The following is a 20,000-nucleotide window of genomic DNA, read 5'->3' as shown; positions in this document are numbered from 1 at the left end:
TGAACAAATTCTGGATTATCAGTGTTGCATTTCATCGCAGTTTAAAACCAGTCGAACCAACATTCCCCTAACCACAGTACATTATAAGTAGTTTCAGTTAAAAGTGCTTAAAACTACGATATCTAACGTAAAAAAAAAAAACTTTGTATATTGATAGAAAAATACAGTTTGGTTCCTAATACAGCCTGACATAGAGCCAGTCTGATAAAGACAACAGTGAATGTGTTTTTACAAATTAAGGGCTCAAATTCACGATCTGTGTTGACTCGAGTTAAAGTGATTCTGCGCCATGACATTTTAGACATTTTTCCAATCTATATACAAATCACACAAATCAAGAAAAAATTAGGTGAATTGGGGTTCAGAATCTGTCGCAATTAAAGCTGGGGTATATGATTTCTGATTGGTCAAAGTTAACATGAGCTGTACACTTTGACCAATCAGAGCGAGTCTCCGATTCTCTGTTCTTTATTGGCTGTTGGGACTGTCCATTCACTTTGGCACGACTTTGTTGGTGTAGAGCGTGTCAGGGAGGGACCATAGGGGAGGGACCAAAGAGAACAAGTGGAGCGGTTGAGGTATTTTGAATTCAAATCTCTATCCCAACTGCCATTTTCTCCCCAAATCCTCCACCCCAACTTTAACAACTGAAATTTTAAATGTCTTCCTCTATTTCTGCATGTTTGATCAAAGCTAATATATAAAGAACTTATTGATGGAAATGAGTAATTCCTGTTACATGCCCCTGAGTTAGGACACTTTCATTTTCTTTTTCTTAAATCTGTTAAAACCAGAAAATTCAGACAGTTTTTCATATCAAAACTTCTAGAAGCTTATGACACGTATATTTAAAAAGATTCTAATTTTAAGGATTTAATTCAAAATCTTAAAATAAGCCTTAAAATGTCCCCAACAGTCACACTGTCATAAAGATTGATTGTTTTTTGTTATAATACAAAGTCCATACATGAATGTTTTTGTTTAAAGGTGCTACGAGGAACTTTTAAATATTTCTGAAACAGTCTAATTTTTCCTCTGATGATCATAAATTACAAACGACACCATCAGTGCAAGAATGCTATTTTTATGTAGTTTTTCTTAATGTCTTTGTCATGGGGTATACGCTCACCCAGGAACAACAGCTGGCGTGGTAAAAACACTACCGCTTTTGTCCAAAGGGGGGGCGCTAGAATTAACACAAACTGAAAGTTCCTCGGAGCACCTTTTAATAGTTGTTATCTTCCGCCATCTTTGTTTATATTAGAATATACATTGAAAGCCTGTTGTCAACGTCAGAGGCTAAACGTTCATTATTGTGTAAACTGGATTTTATGTGAAACGAAGAACAAATTATTTTACAGTTGCATTAAACCATTAACGGTTAAACACACACACACACACACGCACACACACAGACACGCACACACACACACACACACACACACAGACACACACACAGACACGCACACACACACACACACAGACACGCACACACACACACACACACACACGCACACACACACACACACACACACAGACACACACACACACACGCACACACACACAGACACACACACAGACACACACACACACACACACTCCACTTGCTTTTCTGAATGTCAGCCATCTTTTTTTAAACTCATGTATTCGAGCTGAAAGTCGATTTTGATACCAATGAGTGAATTATTATTTTTTCTTTGTGATATTTATTTATTTGCTGCACTAAAAGTCCCTTTGCAAAGAGATATGATTTGTTATTGTTTGTTTCAGCTGTTCTGTTGTTTTGATACTGTACATATATATGAATGTGTTGGGGTAAAGTTCAGGGCTTTGAACCGGGGCGATATGTTATGAATGAGTGAATGTGTCATAAAATAATAATGATTATTAAACTGGAGGTGTTGGTTTCACATGTGTGTCCGTTTTGTTGTCAGTGTGTGTGTGTGTGTGTGTGTGTGTGTGTGTGTGTGTGTGTGTGTGTGTGGCAATTATATATTAACTTAATATTTATACTGTTACCCTATTGTTATGCAAAGCTTTAAAACTTCTTATATTTATATTTCATTCACTTGTTTAATTTTTTTACTTTTTAGCTTAGTTTATTTTTCTTTTTTTCATTTACAGATTAAAAGTTTCTCGGGCTATTTGCTGCCTCATCCTAATTTTCGTATATATTTTTATATATAATTTGTATTTATTATTTTTGTTAATTATTTTACAGCAAACGAATAACAAAGGAAAACGTGGCCAACCGTTTCCTCTCAGTAAAGTGACAACAGTTTTTTTTTTTTTTTTCATGAGGGAGGTCCAAATTTTCCCGGGAAAAAATATTACGTCATAAACCCCGCCCCTGGTCCAACAGTAAACGGCACGGTGTGTTTCTTTGAGAATCAATAAAAATATGTAAATAGACAGAAAAGCATTGTGCTTTTGCTGTTAAAAAATACATATAATTATAAAATATAGTATAAACCACACAGCCTCTCTTATGTCTGAAACGCATTGTACTTTAAGAACCCGCCTCTTTAACACGGACCAACCAATGAGGAGGCGATACGTCAGAGGCAGATTAGAATATTCATTACTTTTCGCGGGCTTTGGGCGTCACGTGACCCTTTCGCGGGAAAACGCTGCTCGCTCACTGCAGGAAAGAAGTTCCTTCAGAAGAGGCAGACACACTGAGCTCAACAATGGCGGTGAGTGAAAAACCATTAAAAAACCCATGAAAACGCCTCAAAATCGACCTTCATATTGATAAAATGTCGTTAAAGTGAATGGATATCTCGTTAAAGTGTAGTAGTGTCGTTTTCTGCTGTTTATAAGTGTGTAAATCTGACATGCGTCGCCATCACAACAATGCCAGAGAGAGAGAGAGCTTAGACTTTCCCTTTAAAGTATTAAAATGATTTTCAAGCCGAACCGAAAATGTATATGTTGTGTTTTATTGCGCTGCTGACGTGATCGATTATATTTGACGTGTGTGTGTGTGTGTGTGTGTGTGTGTGTGTGTGTGTGTGTGTGTGTGTGTGTGTGTGTGTGTGTGTGTGTGTGTGTGTGTGTGTGTGTGTGTGTGTGTGTCTTTGTGTGTGTCATTGTTATAAGTGCTGCGCTGCCATGTGGCTAGTCGTTTTCTTGAGATGGTCAATTCACTTTCTTGATTCTGCAGCGCTAGATCCTTACATATTAAAGTTGTAGGCTATATGATCTTTTTATGATAACTAGACTAATGCATTGCTATTTGTATATCTATGCTGGTTGAAATGAGGATGCTTTTATTTTCTTTATATACTGAGCTGTGTGCACCATAATTTATAAGCTGAGAAAGTGTTTGAGCAAGTAAAATCTTTATGTGCGAAGTCACTATAACTGTCAAATACGCGCAGTGGAGTTAAAAGTACAATGTTTTCTACACAGTGTATAGAAGCAACGTAACATAGAAATACACAGGGAAAGCATGTACGTCAAAACTGTCCTCCATTATGACTACTGCTGCATTATAGAAATACAAATGATAGATTTAATTTCATACAGTAACAGTGCACATTCTGCGAAATACTAATGCAAGGATGAGCTATAAAACTAAAAACTAGAACCAAAATTTTAACCAGATGAAAACCCGTGAATAATGGTGTCCAGTGCCATGCTGTACATTAAAGGTGTAGTCAGTGATTCTGGAGAACGCTTGTTGTCAAAATCAGTGAATATCTCCTCACGATCTCACTGTCTGCTCATACACAGCCTGGGCTCTGTAAAGGGGAATGTTGCTAGCTAGCTGGGCCCCCATTGTTTACACACCAGTTTACAGAGTCCACTCCACGTTGTGTATTAACATATTTAAAAGTCAGGACAGACAAGTGGTGGATCATGAGGAGATATTCACTGATTTTGACAAAAGCGTTCTCCAGAATTGCTCACTTTTAATACGTTTACTACTCGCATTGTCATGTGAGTAAATCAGTGTGTTGTTGTTGTTGGTGTTGTCAATCAGATAAGCATTAGACACAAGAAAACATTGAAATTGCAAAAATATCAATAATTAACTTTTATTTCTTTCCTGTTTCCTCCTGTTCCACTTAGAAATGTATAATGATGACAATTTAAACTGTATGAGGGTTTAATATAAGGGTTTAAGTATCAAGACGTGGGCAACCGTGGCTCAGGTGGTTAAGCTGGTTGGCCATTGATCCAAGGGTTGGCGGTTCGATCCCAGCCCGGCCACTTGTGTCATGGTCGTTGTGTCCCTGGGCAAGACACTTCACCCACCTTGCCTCGTGTGAATGTGAATGACTGCTGTATGTTTGAGGTGGTGGTCGGAGGGGCCGTAGGCGCTGAATGGCAGCCACGCTTCCGTCAGTCTGCCCCAGGGCAGCTGTGGCTACTATGGTAGTTTACCACCACCAGTATGACTGTGTGTGAATGAATGGAACCTGGAACCCTGTAAAGCGTCTTTGAGTGCCTTGAAAAGCGCTATATAAATCCAATCCATTTAAGACTAGACATAAGGAACTACTGAAATTGGAAGACAAAGTTAGATTTTTTCCTAATTTTTCTTTTTTATTCCATGTTCCCCTGCAGGATTCCTCCGAGTCGTTCCACATGGCCACCTCTCCCAGCAGGGCGTCCCGTAGAGGAGACATGACGTCCAGCCCGGGACGGGACCTGCCGCCCTTTGAGGACGAGTCAGACGCGTTGCTAGGAGACGCAGTGGTGCAGGAGGAAGAGGAGGAAGAGGGGGATGGAGAGGAGCTGATAGGGGAAGGAATGGAGAGGTGAGGAGTGGTACATTAAAAAAAATAATAATAATTAAAACGAATAAAGAATTTTTATATTATATAATTTTTCGTCCAACACTGTTACATTCTAGTCAACTGACATAAGTAATAGAAATCAGATTTTTAAAAATAGATAACATTTAAATGGAGAGGAGCTCATAGGGGACGGCGTGGAGAGGTGAGGATTATTATTATTATTATTATTATTATATATATTTTTTTTAAATAATTAGTATTTTATTGAGGAGGGTTCCGGGTCTAGAAAAAATTTAAAAAATAATAATTTGTATTTTATTGTTTCAAATATTTTGATTGTGTAAAATAGTCATCATCTGACAAAGCGTCCCTTTCAACATATTTCCTTTTTCTTTTTTTTTTGAACAAACATTTTAATAATTAGTATTTTCTCTTTTCTCGTTCTCTCTCTCTCCCTGCCTCTCTATCTCTGTCTGTCTATCTCTCTTGCTCTCTCTCTCTCCCTCCCTCTCTCTCCCTGCCTCTCTATCTCTATCTCTGTCTATCTATCTATCTGTCTCTCTCTCTCTATCCATCCATCCATCCATCCCTGCCTCTCTCTCCCTGCCTCTCTATCTCTGTCTGTCTCTCTCCCTCCCTCTATCTCTATCTGTCTCTCTATCCATCTCTCCCTCCCTCCCTCCCTCCAGGGACTACCGTGCGATCCCGGCCCTGGACCGGTACGAGGCGGAGGGGCTGGATCTGGATGAGGACGAGCTGAGTGAGCTGTCTCCTGGAGCCAGAGCAGCAGCAGAGGAGAGCATGAGACGCAGGGACAGGGAGCAGGGGGTCAGCGGCCGGCTACGCAGGGGGCTGCTCTATGGTAAGGGCCTGTGTGTGTGTGTGTGGGGGGGGGCTAGACTCTGTGAAATGGTCTTCTCTATGGTAAGGGCCTGTGTGTGTGGGGGGGGGCTAGACTCTGTGAAATGGTCTTCTCTATGGTAAGGGCCTGTGTGTGTGTGTGTGTGTGTGTGGGGGGGGGGGGGGGGGCTAGACTCTGTGCAATGGTCTTCTCTATGGTAAGGGCCTGTGTGTGTTTGTGTGGTGGGGGGCTAGACTCTGTGAAATGGTCTTCTCTATGGTAAGGGCCTGTGTGTGGAGGGAGGGGGGGGCTAGACTCTGTGAAATGGTCTTCACTATGGTAAGGGCCTGTTTGTGGGGGGGGGGGGTGGCGGCTAGTCTCTGTGAAATGGTCTTCTCTATGGTAAGGGCCTGTTTGTGGGGGGAGGGGGGGGTAGACTCTGTGAAATGGTCTGCTCTATGGTAAGGGCCTGTGTGTGTGTGTGTGTGTGTGTGTGGGGGGGGGGGGCTAGACTCTGTGAAATGGTCTTCTCTATGGTAAGGGCCTGTGTGTGTGTGTGTGTGGGGGGGGGGGGGGGGGCGCTAGACTCTGTGAAATGGTCTTCTCTATGGTAAGATACACTGTTAATACAGAGGAGAGCATGAGACGGAGGGGGTCAGCGGCCGGCTGTGGAGGGGACTGCTGTACGGTAAGGACCTGATACTTAACTGGTTCTGGTGACTGCCTTGTCAGTAGTGATTCGTCACAGAACCACGATTGGTATTTCGGGCTGTCGGCATTAATCTGGATTAGATTGAAGTCAGAGCATAACGGGCACCTTCCTGCTTCTGTTATGGACACACACCACAACAATACACTTCTGAACAGCTCGTCTTACTTTTTTAAAAATTTTTTTACGACTTGCAATTTATTTATTTTTTATATATAGACAACATAACGTACAACATAACACACAGAAACGAGTGCTTGTGTTACTTTTTTTTAACTCCCAAATTACTCAGTCGACAAGTCAAATGTAATATGCACCTTGTTTAAAAACGGAATTAAAATATCACCTACGGACAGATGGTAAGGTGTAAGGCACTCATTTTGAAACTTTTGTGTATGTCAGACAGTGTTTTAAGGGGTCTATAGATAGATAGATTAAACAGACTATGTGATTAACGTGTGTGTGTGTGTGTGTGTGTGTGTGTGTGTGTGTGTGTGTGTCTCTGTGTGTCTCTGTGCCCTCCAGACAGTGATGATGAGGATGAGGACCGGCCCTTGGCTCGTAGGAGGCGTCTGGCAGAGAGAGCAGCCGAGGGGGGAGAGGGAGAGGAGGACGAGATGATAGAGAGCATAGAGAACCTCGAGGATATGAAGGTAAGACAGACAGACAGACAGACAGACAGACAGACAGACACACAGACACACACACAGACAGACAGACGGACAGACAGACAGACAGACAGACAGACACTGTATTACACACACACACACACACACTCAGGCAGACACTCACTCACACACTGTATTACACACACACACTCACTCAGGCAGACACTCACTCACACTCTGTATTACACACACACACACACACACACACACACACACACACACACACACACACACACACTGTATTACACACTCACACACTGTATTACACACACACACACACACAGACAGACAGACAGACAGACAGACAGACAGACAGACAGACAGACAGACAGACAGACAGACAGACAGACAGACAGACAGACAGACAGACAGACAGACAGACAGACAGACAGACAGACAGACAGACACACACACACACACACCAGGAGAGGAGGACGAGATGATAGAGAGCATAGAGAACCTCGAGGATATGAAGGTAATGAATGCACACACACACACTCAGGCAGACACACACACACACTCACAGACACACACACACACTCACAGACACACACACACACTCACAGACACACACACACACACTCACACACTCATCCACTCATTCACTTACTCACTACTGAAGGGAAATGACAGTTGAGCAGTAGAAGTAGGCGGGTGGTGCCAGGCTAGCATAGCGGTATAATGTTTCTACTAATAAAACGCCAAAAACAAGACACAAAGTTCTATTCATTGGAGTTCATAAGTTTAAACGGGGTTCAACATCACATTTCCAACCGGCCAGTTTAAAAACCAGTAACACTTGTTTATTTTGACTGGACTTGCATCCTTCTGGATTTGGTAGTTTTCATTTAGTAATTGATATGAAAAGTTGAAATAGTAAAGTAGTACACAACCACATTGTTGTGTACTACACAGCGGCAGTGGCGAAGTGGGTCCCCCGTCTCCCCGCCACATGTCCAAGTGTCCCTGAGCAAAGAGACACTGAACCCCACATTGCTCCCGATGGTTCAGAGAGCGCCTTGCATGGCAGCTTCTACCATCGGTGTATGAGTGTGTGTATGAATGGGTGGATGTGGTAAGATATGTAAAGCGCTTTGGGGCTGAGAAAATCGGCTAGAAAAGCGCTATATAAGTCAAGTCCATTTACCATTTACATAATATATAAAACGGATTTGTATTGGACTATTGCAGAGAGTATGTGGAAGGAGTAGTATTTCAAGTAGTTTTCCACAAAAACACACAAGACAAAATGAGAACAACTTTCCCTTAAAAACACACACACACACTCCCTTGTACTTCTATCATTGTGAGGACATTCATTGACATAATGCATTCCCTAGCCCCTTAGCCTGAATTAACCAACACACACACACACACACAGGACTAACAGTGTGTATTCTCTCTCACACACACACACACAGGACTAACAGTGTGTATTCTCTCTCACACACACACACACAGGACTAACAGTGTGTATTCTCTCTCACACACACACACACAGGACTAACAGTGTGTATTCTCTCTCACACACACACACACAGGACTAACAGTGTGTATTCTCTCTCACACACACACACACAGGACTAACAGTGTGTATTCTCTCTCACACACACACACACAGGACTAACAGTGTGTATTCTCTGCAGGGCCACACGGTGAGAGAGTGGGTTTCCATGGCAGCGCCGCGGCTGGAGATCTACAACCGCTTCAAGAACTTCCTGAGAACTCACGTGGACGAGAACGGACACAACGTCTTCAAGGAGAAGATCAGCGACATGTGCAAAGGTACACACACATTTACCCTTTACTGTGTGTGTGTGTGTGTGTGTGTGTGTGTGTGTGTGTGTGTGTGTGTGTGTGTGTGTGTGTGTGTGTGAGAGAACCCTGTGTGTGTGAAGGTACACACTGATTCACCCTTGTGTGTGTGTGTGAGAGAGAGAGAGAGAGAGAGATCCCTGTGTGTGTGTGAGAGAGAGAGAGATCCCTGTGTGTGTGTGTGTGTGTGTGTGTGTGTGTGTGTGTGTGTGAGAGAGAGAACCCTGTGTGTGTGTGAGAGAACCCTGTATGTGTGTGTGTGTGTGTGTGTGTGTGTGTGTGTGAAGGTACACACTGATTCACCCTTGTGTGTGTGTGTGTGTGTGAGAGAGAACCCTGTGTGTGTGTGTGTGTGTGTGTGTGTGTGTGTGAGAGAGAACCCTGTGTGTGTGTGTGTGTGTGTGTGTGTGTGAGAGAACCCTGTGTGTGTGTGTGTGTGTGAGAGAGAACCCTGTGTGTGTCTGTGTGTGTGTGTGTGTGTGAGAACCCTGTGTGAGACATGTGCAAAGGTACACACTGATTTAGTTTATTATAAGTTTATTCTATTTTATTTATATATTTTTATTCTATTTTTTATGTATATTTCAATTTTATTTCAACTGATTTATAGAATAGTAAAGTGTGCAGGGCTGCCCCCCCATCATCATCCAAATCTCTGTTTCACTCGTAAACTTGAGTTTTTTAATATTTACATTCTAGAGGGCGTTTTATTAAAAGCAATGTTTTAAGTGATCCTCCCCCCAATAGAGTCTCAGTCCTCTTCACAGCAGACCCGGGTTAGAATCCAGCCCGGGTCGTTCTCTGCATGTCATTCCCCTCTCTGTCTGTCTGTCTGTCTGTCTGTCTGTCTGTCTGTCTGTCTGTCTGTCTGTCTGTCTGTCTGTCTGTCTGTCTGTCTGTCCTCTTCACAGCAGACCCGGGTTAGAATCCAGCCCGGGTCGTTCTCTGCATGTCATTCCCCTCTCTATCTGTCTGTCTGTCTGTCTGTCTGTCTGTCTGTCTGTCTGTCCTCTTCACAGCAGACCCGGGTTAGAATCCAGCCCGGGTCGTTGTCTGCATGTCATTCCCCTCTCTGACACATTTCATCTCTGTCTCTACACACTGTTTAATAAAACTGAAAAATGCCCCAAAAAAAAAAAAAAAGTCAGTTTGCAGGAACCCAAATAATAACCGTCCGCCTCTCCTGTCCCTCCAGAGAACAAGGAGAGTCTGGTGGTGAACTATGAAGACCTGGCAGCCAGAGAGCATGTCCTGGCCTATTTCCTACCGGAGGCTCCAACTGAGATGCTGAAGGTGAGTGTGTGTGTGTGTGTGTGTGTGTGTATCTAAAATCTGACCAGTGAAAGTCTCAAATCTTTGGTTCAAAATTAATGAATAAAAGCAAACGTGTTTTAATTTTGTTTTACTGGAAACTAAATATTTGGCTAAACCGTCCCAGACTTTGGGTGCTGCTCGTGGTGTAGTGATTAGAGACACAGACCTTTCTTAGTCCATTAAAACTATCCTGTCTTTGTGTGTGTGTGTGTGTGTGTGTGTGTGTGTGTGTGTGTGTGTGTGTGTGTGTGTGTGTGTGTGTGTGTGTGTGTGTGTGTGTGTGTGTGTGTGTGTGTGTGTGTGTGTGTGTGTGTGTGTGTGTGTGTGTGTGTGTGTGTGTGTGTGTGTGTGTGTGTGTGTGTGTGTGTGTGTGTGTGTTCTCTCCAGGTGTTTGATGAAGCAGGTAAAGAGGTGGTGTTGGCCATGTATCCTAAATACGACCGAATCGCTCACGAGATCCACGTCCGAATCTGTAACCTGCCGCTAGTGGAAGAGATACGCTCACTACGGTAAGAATTAAACTTTTACATCATCCACATTGCATATCCACTTGGGCGACTGTAGCTCAGGTGGTAGAGCGGGTCGGCCGATGATCAAAGGGTTGGAGGTTCGATCCCCGCCCTGCCACCTGTGTCATAGTTGTTGTGTCCTTGGGCAAGACACTTCACCCACCTTGCCTCGTGTGAATGTCGATAGTTAGCCTGCTATCGGTATATGAATGTGTGTGTGAATGGTAACGTGGGAAAGGAAAACAGGTCTCCCTTGCGAAAGAGTCTTCGGTCTCAATGGGATATACCTTTATAAATATAGGGAAAAAAAGAAAAAAAAATCCTCTGTTTCAATGTTTGTGTTCAATATATGCTGCTGGGGAAATAAAATCCAGTGTACAGCCTGGGCTCTGTGAACGGGCGTGTTGCCAGCTATGGTAGGCTCCTTCTGTTTACATGCCCGTTGACAGAGCCTTGGTTGTGAATTAACACTGAATATTTTCAGCTGTGTGTGTGTGTGTCCTTATCTCTGTCAGTCCTCCACTAACTCTCTTCTTCTATGGTTTCAAGTCAGCTCCACTTAAACCGTGTGTGTGTACTGTGTGTGTGTGTGTGTGTGTACTGTGTGTGTGTGTGTGTGTGTGTGTGTGTCTCTCTTATCTCTCTCTCTTTGTGTGTGTGTCCTATACCTCCTATGCCTATTATATGTCCTTATCTCTGTCAGTCCTCCACTAACTCTCTTCTTCTTCTATGGTTTATTTCCAGTCCTCCACTAACTCTCCTCTTCTTCTATGGTTTATTTCCAGTCAGCTGCACCTGAACCAGCTGATCCGTACCAGTGGCGTGGTGAGCAGCTGCACCAGTGTGCTGCCTCAGCTGGGGATGGTCAAGTACAACTGTAACCGCTGTAACTTCGTCCTGGGACCCTTCTTCCAGTCCCAGAACCAGGAGGTCAAACCAGGGACCTGTCCTGAGTGTCAGAGTCTGGGGCCCTTTGAAATCAACATGGAGCAGGTGAGAGGGGGTTACATTTAAAGGCCTACTTCACCGGTGGGAATATGAAGGTGTATTGAACTCTGAGATCCTATGAAGTATAAATGTGCAAAAAAAATGAAATTGGTTCATCCTAGCCTGAGAAAAGGCAGAAAGAGTGTTTTATGGTCTCACTGTCTAACACTACATTTCTCTTACTGTGATTTTTACATTATTTTTTGCCATTTTTTCTTGCTTTATTGACAGTGTGGAGAGACAGAGATGACATAGTGTGGAGAGAGAGAGATGACATAGAGACAGTGTGGAGAGACAGAGACAGAGATGACATAGAGACAGAGATGATATAGAGACAGAGATGACATAGAGACAGTGTGGAGAGACAGAGATGATATAGAGACAGAGATGACATAGAGAGAGAGATGACATAGAGACAGTGTGGAGAGACAGAGACAGAGATGACATAGAGACAGAGATGATATAGAGACAGAGATGACATAGAGACAGTGTGGAGAGACAGAGATGATATAGAGACAGAGATGACATAGAGACAGTGTGGAGGGACAGAGATGATATAGAGACAGAGTGGAGAGACAGAGACAGAGATGACATAGAGACAGTGTGGAGAGACAGAGACAGAGATGACATAGAGACAGTGTGGAGGGACAGAGATGACATAGAGACAGTGTGGAGGGACAGAGATGACATAGAGACAGTGTGGAGAGACAGAGATGACATAGAGACAGTGTGGAGAGAGAGAGATGACATAGAGACAGTGTGGAGAGAGAGATGACATAGAGACAGTGTGGAGAGACAGTGACGACATAGAGACAGTGTGGAGAGACAGAGATGACATAGAGACAGAGATGACATAGAGACAGTGTGGAGAGACAGAGATGACATAGGGCAGAGCGGGGAATGACATGTATGCAGAGAACCCAATGTTTAGACTTTATTACTTTATTTCAAACTTCAAGGCCATATACAAAAACACATAATTTATGTCTGGAATTTTTCTTTTTACATCTACCAACCACCTTGGTAGGTGTTTGGCCAAAAAGTTAATGTTGGACCCTGTATATGAATGTATGGACAAATTAAACGATATACTGATATACTATATATAACCTATAGATCTGTTTATATAAATATATGAGCAGATTAAATATTAAACAGAGATGAACACCAAGTTGGATTATTTAAATTTTAAAGGAAAGTTTTTTTTTGCTGGAAATTGAAGCGTTTTTTCTTATTTCCTTGTATCAACCAATAGCCATATCTCTCACACTCAGTATATGAACCAATCAGGTGCCTCCTACAGACAGACAGTATATTAACCAACCAATCACGTTGCTCCTACAGACGGTGTATCAGAACTACCAGCGAATCACGTTGCAGGAAAGCCCGGGGAAGGTGGCGGCCGGTCGCCTGCCCAGATCCAAAGACGCCATTCTGTTAGCTGACCTGGTGGACATCTGCAAACCTGGGGACGAGATCGTGAGTAGAGAACACACACACACACACACACACACACACACACACACACACACACACACACACACACACACACACACACACACACACACACACACTTCTTTCATAATAGTAACTATAGCTTCTTGTCCTTGAAGGCCACCGTAGCTTCTGTCAATTCTCCCAGTTAGCAAGGGACCGTTGACATCTACAATCTAACCACTACATTACTCGAAATACCCTGATATTACACACTGCAGCTTTTTTAATACATTTGGGGCGACTGTGGCCCAGGTGGTAGAGCGGGTCGGCCAATGAATGGGTTGGCGGTTCGATCCCCACCTTGCCACCATGTGTCATGGTTGTTGTGTCATTAGGCAAGACACTTCACCCACCTTGCCTCGTGTGAACGTGTATGACTGCTGTATGTTTGAGGTGGTGGTCAGAGGCGCTGATTGGCAGCCACGCTTCCACCACCAGTAAATGTTTCAATTGTTTTTTTTTCTCTTCACCTGTTGTGTATTTGATGTATTTGCATTGAATATTGTTTATGTATTGTTGTTTTTCCTTTGAGTTTGTTTTGAACTCGACGTCATTGTAAAAGAGGGTCACCCCTCAATTGGTCTCTCGAGGATAAATAAAAGTTAAATGAAAATGAAATGAAATGACAGTGTGTGAATGAATGGAACCTAGAACCCTGTAAAGCGCTTTGAGTGCCTAGAAAAGCGTTATATAAATCCTATTCACTATGTGTTTCTCCCCCTCTCCCAGGAGCTGACGGGGATCTACCATAACAACTACGACGGCTCTCTGAACATGGCTAACGGTTTCCCGGTGTTCGCCACGGTGATTCTGGCCAATCACATCACACGCAGAGACCAGGGCGTCGCCGTGGCCGAGCTGACGGACGAGGACGTGAAGGCCATAGTCGCTTTGTCCAAGGACGAACGCATCGGAGAGAGGGTGAGACGGACAGACAGACAAGCAGACAGACAGGCAGACAGACAGACACACATTGCACAGACAGACAGACAAGCAGACGGACAGACAGACAGACAAGCAGACAGACAGACAGACAAGCAGACAGACAGACAGACAGGCAGACGGACAGACAGACGGATGGACAGACAGACAGACAGACAGACAAGCAGACGGACAGACAGACACACACACACACACACACACACACACACACACACAGGAGGTTAAGGCCATAGTAGCTCTGTCTAAAGACGAACGCATAGGAGAGAGGGTGAGACACACAGACGTACGCACGCACAGACAGTCATTCACTCACTCACTTACACACGCATTTGAGAGAGGGTGAAAAGGGACATGTACACACACAGAAACACACACACACTCTAGCTAAGTCACTCACATTAAACACACACACACACACACACACACACACACACACACACACACACAGACAGACAGACACTAGAGACACAGAGAGAGAGAAAGGATGTTCAAGGTTCAAGGTATCTTTATTATCCCCGAGGGGCAATTTGTTGTACAGCCAGCAGTATAAAAAGATGGCAAACATATAACATATAAGACAACAAATAACACAAACAGATCACATATTTACATGTGGTCATTGACCAGACTGATGGCAGCAGGCATAAATGATTTCTTCCACCGGTTAGTAAAGGCCATAGTGGCTCCGTCTAAAGACAAACCCATTGGGGAGAGGGTGAGACACATACAGACAAAATTGCACAGACACACACAAACAGATATACATACATACACACACACACACACGCACAACACCATATATACATACACACACGCACACACACATAACACACTCACTCACGCACTGTACAGACACACAGGCACAGACACACAGGCACAGACACACAGGCACAGACACACAGGCACAGACACACAGGCACAGACACACAGGTACAGGCACTTGTACATGTCTGAACTGATAGTAATTTTAAATTCTGAATTGTTTTGATAAAGTGCGATCCTTAGTCATTGTATCCTGACTGTCCTTTGTGTGTGTATCCTGACTGTCGTGTGTGTGTGTGTGTGTGTAGATCTTTGCCAGCATGGCTCCTTCTATCTACGGACATGAAGACATCAAGAGAGCTCTGGCCCTCGCCCTGTTCGGAGGAGTGCCAAAAAACCCTGGTAGGTTATTCAACTACACACACACAATAAAACACACACACACACACAATAAAACACACACACACACACACACACACACCAGGGTATTCAACTATACAATAATGATTATACATGTATTTTATACAGTGCTTTTCAAGGTACTCAAAGACACTTTACAATAAAATTAGTACACAAGAATAAAGAAACATACAAGCTTATTAAAGGTGCAGTGTGTAATATGACATCATCAAGAAAGTTCTAGAATGCAACGCTCCCTGGGTAACCCCACCCCTTTCGAATAATAACAGAAGCTACAGTGGCCTTCAAGGACAAGAACAATTCTAAATTCTAAACAATGCACCTGATGACATTAGGGCTGCAACTAACGATTATTTTGATAATCGATTAATCTGTTAATTATTTTCTCTTTCGAAAATGTTGATCAGTTTTCCAAAGCCCATGTTGACGTCCTCAAATGTATTGTAATGTCCAAAACACACAGTTATTTCAGTTTACTGTCATAATAGGATTAAAGAAACCAGAAAATATTCACATTTGAGAAGCTGAAAACATAGAATTTGGAATTTTTTTATTAAAAAATTTCTCAAAACGATTAATCGATTATCAAAATAGTTGGAGATTATTTTAATAATCGATTACTAATCGATTATTCGATTAATCGTTGCAGCTCTAGATGACATTCCAACTATGACACTTTCAAGATGGCGGCACTAGGCCTTGGTCCAAGATATGCAGAAATATGGACATATATGAGACCCTTTCTAAGGAAAAAAAATAATAATTAAAAAAATTTTTTTCAGCTATTATGCACTAAATTAAATGTACTTATGGATATTATAATTACTTTCTACAACATCTGCTAGGAAATAAAACCCAAAATTCTACACACTGCACCTTTAAGCACTTGATTTGTTACTTAAAAACGTTTTATTTATTTCTCTTTCAGGTGGTAAACACAAGGTGCGTGGAGACATCAACGTGCTCCTGTGTGGAGACCCGGGAACCGCCAAGTCACAGTTCCTCAAGTACGTACCACCACCAACAACAACAACAACAACAACAACAACACATGGACAGATACCATAGCCTGCACTGCCCAACTACCTACTCTCTTTCAATTGTCATTTCCCTTCAGTAGTCAGTCTGGGCCCGCGGTATATTCTTAGGTTTTCTCCGGACAGATTTTTGCCGGTCCAAGGGGGCCGACTAGAAACCCAGAGGTTAGATCCCCGGCACCAGACAGGAGGGTGTTAGTAGTAAAACTAGTGGTGTCTGCTATTACATCGCTCTGCCATTGTGTCCTTGAGCAAAACACTTAACCCCAAACTGCTTAATGGGTGCGACCCCACTGCAGAGCTTTGTCTCAGACCCCTGAGCGATGATCCACTATATACGTAGAACTGCATGTGTGTGTAATTGCTAAATAAAGACTTAAAGGTGCAGTGTGTAATATGACATCATCAAGAAAGTTCTACAAAGTTCTAGAATGCAACGCTCCCTGGGTAACCCCACCCCTTTAGAATAATGACAGAAGCTACAGTGGCCTTCAAGGACAAGAACGATTCTAAATTTTAAACAATGCACCTGATGACATTCCAACTATGACGCTTTCAAGATGGCGGCACTAGGCCTTGGTCCAAAATATGCAGAAATATGGACATATATGAGACCCTTTCTAAGGGAAAAAATAATAATTCAAAACATTTTTTTCAGCTATTATGCACTAAATGAAATGTACTTATGGATATTATAATTACTTTCTACAAAATCTGCTAGGAAATAAAACCCCAAATTCTACACACTGCAGCTTTAACTCAACATGTTCCTCTGTGTAGGTATGTGGAGAAGGTGTCCAGCAGAGCGGTCTTCACCACCGGCCAGGGGGCGTCTGCGGTGGGGCTGACGGCCTACGTCCAGAGACACCCGGTCAGCCGCGAGTGGACGCTGGAGGCTGGAGCCCTGGTGCTTGCAGACAGGGGGGTCTGCCTCATAGATGAGTTTGATAAGGTACTGGGGGGTCTGCCTCATAGATGAGTTTGATAAGGTGCAGGGGGGTCTGCCTCATAGATGAGTTTGATAAGGTGCAGGGGGGTCTGCCTCATAGATGAGTTTGATAAGGTACAGGGGGTCTGCCTCATAGATGAGTTTGATAAGGTACAGGGGGTCTGCCTCATAGATGAGTTTGATAAGGTACAGAGGGGTCTGCCTCATAGATGAGTTTGATAAGGTGCAGGGGGGTCTGCCTCATAGATGAGTTTGATAAGGTGCAGGGGGGTCTGCCTCATAGATGAGTTTGATAAGGTACAGAGGGGTCTGCCTCATAGATGAGTTTGATAAGGTACAGGGGGTCTGCCTCATAGATGAGTTTGATAAGGTACAGGGGGTCTGCCTCATAGATGAGTTTGATAAGGTACAGAGGGGTCTGCCTCATAGATGAGTTTGATAAGGTGAGAGAGAGTGTGTGTGAGAGAGAGAGAGAGACTGTGTGTGTGTGTGTGTGTGTGTGTGTGTGAGAGAGAGAGAGAGACTGTGTGTGTGTGTGTGTGTGTGTGTGTATGTGTGTGTCAAAACCAATTTAATAACAACCAGGACAGCGGCAGCTGACGTGGTAAAAACACTACCGCTTTTGTCCAAAGGGGGTGCAAGAATTAACAAAACCTTAAAGTTCCTTGGAGCACCTTTTTAAAATAAGGTTATGGAAATTGGGTATAATGTCATGGGATAAGTTTTGAAAATTAAAAACCTGTAACTGACACCGTAATTATAGTAATTCTCTAATGAGACAGACAGACACACACACACACTCACACTCACACACACACCTCTCTAACTCACTCTGTACCTCTGTCTCTAGATGAATGATGCAGACACACACTCACACTCACACACACACCTCTCTAACTCACTCTGTACCTCTGTCTCTAGATGAATGATGCAGACACACACACACACACTCTAACTCACTCTGTACCTCTGTCTCTAGATGAATGATGCAGACACACACTCACACTCACACACACACCTCTCTAACTCACTCTGTACCTCTGTCTCTAGATGAATGATGCAGACACACACACACACACTCTAACTCACTCTGTACCTCTGTCTCTAGATGAATGACGCAGACCGGACCAGTATCCACGAGGCCATGGAGCAGCAGAGTATCTCCATCTCTAAGGCCGGGATCGTCACATCACTACAGGCCAGATGCACTGTCTTAGCTGCCTCCAACCCCATAGGTAAGACAGGCAGGCAGGCAGACAGACAGACACTCATACACTCATACACTCACTCACTCACTCACTCACTCACTCACTCACTCACTCACTCACTCAGACAGACACTCACTACAGGCCAGATGCACTGTCTTAGCTGCCTCCAACCCCATAGGTAATATACTCACTCACTCACTCTTACACTCACTCACATCACTGAAGGCCATTTTATTTTAAGTCATAGTAGCTTAGAAACCCCACAGGTAACAATTCACTCACTCACACAGAGACAGACACGCTCACTCACGAGTAGTGCATTGTCATTCAATTGTGAGTTTATTTTTTTTATTTATTTTTTTGTCATATTTATGCTTTATTGATAGTGTAGAGACAGAGTTGAAATGGGGCAGAGAGGGGAGTGACATGCAGAGAACGACCGCGGGCTGGAATCAAACCCGGGTCCGCTGCTGGCCGAGGCCCATGGGGGGGTGGGGGGACGCCCTACCAACTGAGCTAAGGGCGCCCCCAGCTAACTCAAACCTAAGAAACTTATTTAGTTTTTTTCCTTGTAACTTTAAATGATGGATCTGCATTGAGTCTCATCATTTGAGTTTTTTAATTTATTTGTCGCAAATGAGCCAAAGAAGTGTGTACAGTAAATATTTATGTTTGAAAATATTTGAATGTTCTTTTGTTTTCTGTGTGTTTCCTCCAGGCGGGCGGTACGACCCCTCTCTGACCTTCGCTGAGAACGTTGATCTGACTGAACCCATCGTGTCTCGGTTTGACATTCTGTGTGTCGTCAGAGACACAATAGACCCCGTACAGGTAAAACCACGCACTCACTCACACACACTGCCATGTTTCTACAGTAGCACAGAACGGACAAACTTAACGGCCTTTACACGTTTTTATATATAGTAAAGTGGGCGTCCTGGGGAAATGCACCTGTTGGAAGACCAAGAAGAAGAAGAAGTACTATAGAATAAATAACTAAATACATCTTCACCTCATCACTTGATATTGTGGAAAGACTTGAGGCAGTGGTGGATGAAGCCATCTTTAGTGACTAGCTTCTTGTCCTTGAAGGCCACCGTAGCTTGTAGAAAACCGGTAGAGTTAGCAAGGGAGCGTTGACATCTAGAATCTCACAAATAGATGATGCCAAAATACTCCAATATTACACACTGTACCTTTTTTAAAATGCCACAAAAAGTTTAATACTAATTTTCTGGGACGTGCCGGTTTTTAGCGTTCTCTCTTCTGATTGGATATCAGGTTGTGGGATCCCATTTGCCGATTACATGCAGAGCGGGTGACGGAGAGACCTGTTTTATGAAGCACGCACACTATATAAGTGATCACTGTATGAATATAGAGCGATTTAAAAAAGTATATTAATATATATATATCACTCACTTCACCTTTAATATGCCACACGGAAAGTTTAAAGGCTGATTTATAGTTGTGCGCCTCTGCGTTCTCTGCTGGGTAGCACGGACACCGAACGTTCTCATGAACCGTTGATAGTAGTTTCGCCCGTGTCGCAGATTGCACGCTGCACTTTTCATGTAAATCGGCAAAATACGTT

At 43.3% G+C, this 20,000-nt stretch overlaps 2 protein-coding genes across 3 annotated transcripts in view; both read left to right on the top strand.

Moving 5' to 3' along the window:
- Positions 1–1,910, top strand: part of pigu (phosphatidylinositol glycan anchor biosynthesis, class U) — a 13,359-nt gene extending 11,449 nt beyond the window's left edge. For both annotated transcript variants that reach the window (XM_080026068.1, XM_080026067.1), the window contains one exon: positions 1–1,910. This exon is cut by the window's left edge and continues 1,869 nt beyond it. The gene's annotated coding sequence lies outside the window, so the exon portion shown is untranslated.
- A 732-nt stretch (positions 1,911–2,642) lies between these two features.
- The window catches only part of mcm2 (minichromosome maintenance complex component 2), a 19,575-nt gene continuing 2,217 nt past the window's right edge, over positions 2,643–20,000 (top strand). Inside the window, exons 1-15 of the mRNA XM_080025859.1 lie at positions 2,643–2,696; positions 4,576–4,769; positions 5,438–5,610; positions 6,824–6,951; positions 8,613–8,751; positions 9,977–10,074; positions 10,483–10,604; positions 11,390–11,597; positions 12,936–13,070; positions 13,818–14,009; positions 15,101–15,194; positions 16,141–16,219; positions 17,030–17,201; positions 18,307–18,433; positions 19,125–19,237. Coding sequence (XP_079881985.1) covers positions 2,691–2,696; positions 4,576–4,769; positions 5,438–5,610; positions 6,824–6,951; positions 8,613–8,751; positions 9,977–10,074; positions 10,483–10,604; positions 11,390–11,597; positions 12,936–13,070; positions 13,818–14,009; positions 15,101–15,194; positions 16,141–16,219; positions 17,030–17,201; positions 18,307–18,433; positions 19,125–19,237 — 1,980 coding nt within the window. The 5' untranslated portion in view covers positions 2,643–2,690. The remainder of the gene's footprint in view (positions 2,697–4,575; positions 4,770–5,437; positions 5,611–6,823; positions 6,952–8,612; positions 8,752–9,976; positions 10,075–10,482; positions 10,605–11,389; positions 11,598–12,935; positions 13,071–13,817; positions 14,010–15,100; positions 15,195–16,140; positions 16,220–17,029; positions 17,202–18,306; positions 18,434–19,124; positions 19,238–20,000) is intronic.

Source organism: Ammodytes marinus, assembly GCF_949987685.1.
Source record: "Ammodytes marinus genome assembly, chromosome: 4".
Classification (NCBI taxonomy): domain Eukaryota; kingdom Metazoa; phylum Chordata; class Actinopteri; order Uranoscopiformes; family Ammodytidae; genus Ammodytes; species Ammodytes marinus.
The sequence above is the reverse complement of the archived record's forward strand: the minus strand, read 5'-3'. Positions and strand labels throughout refer to the sequence as shown.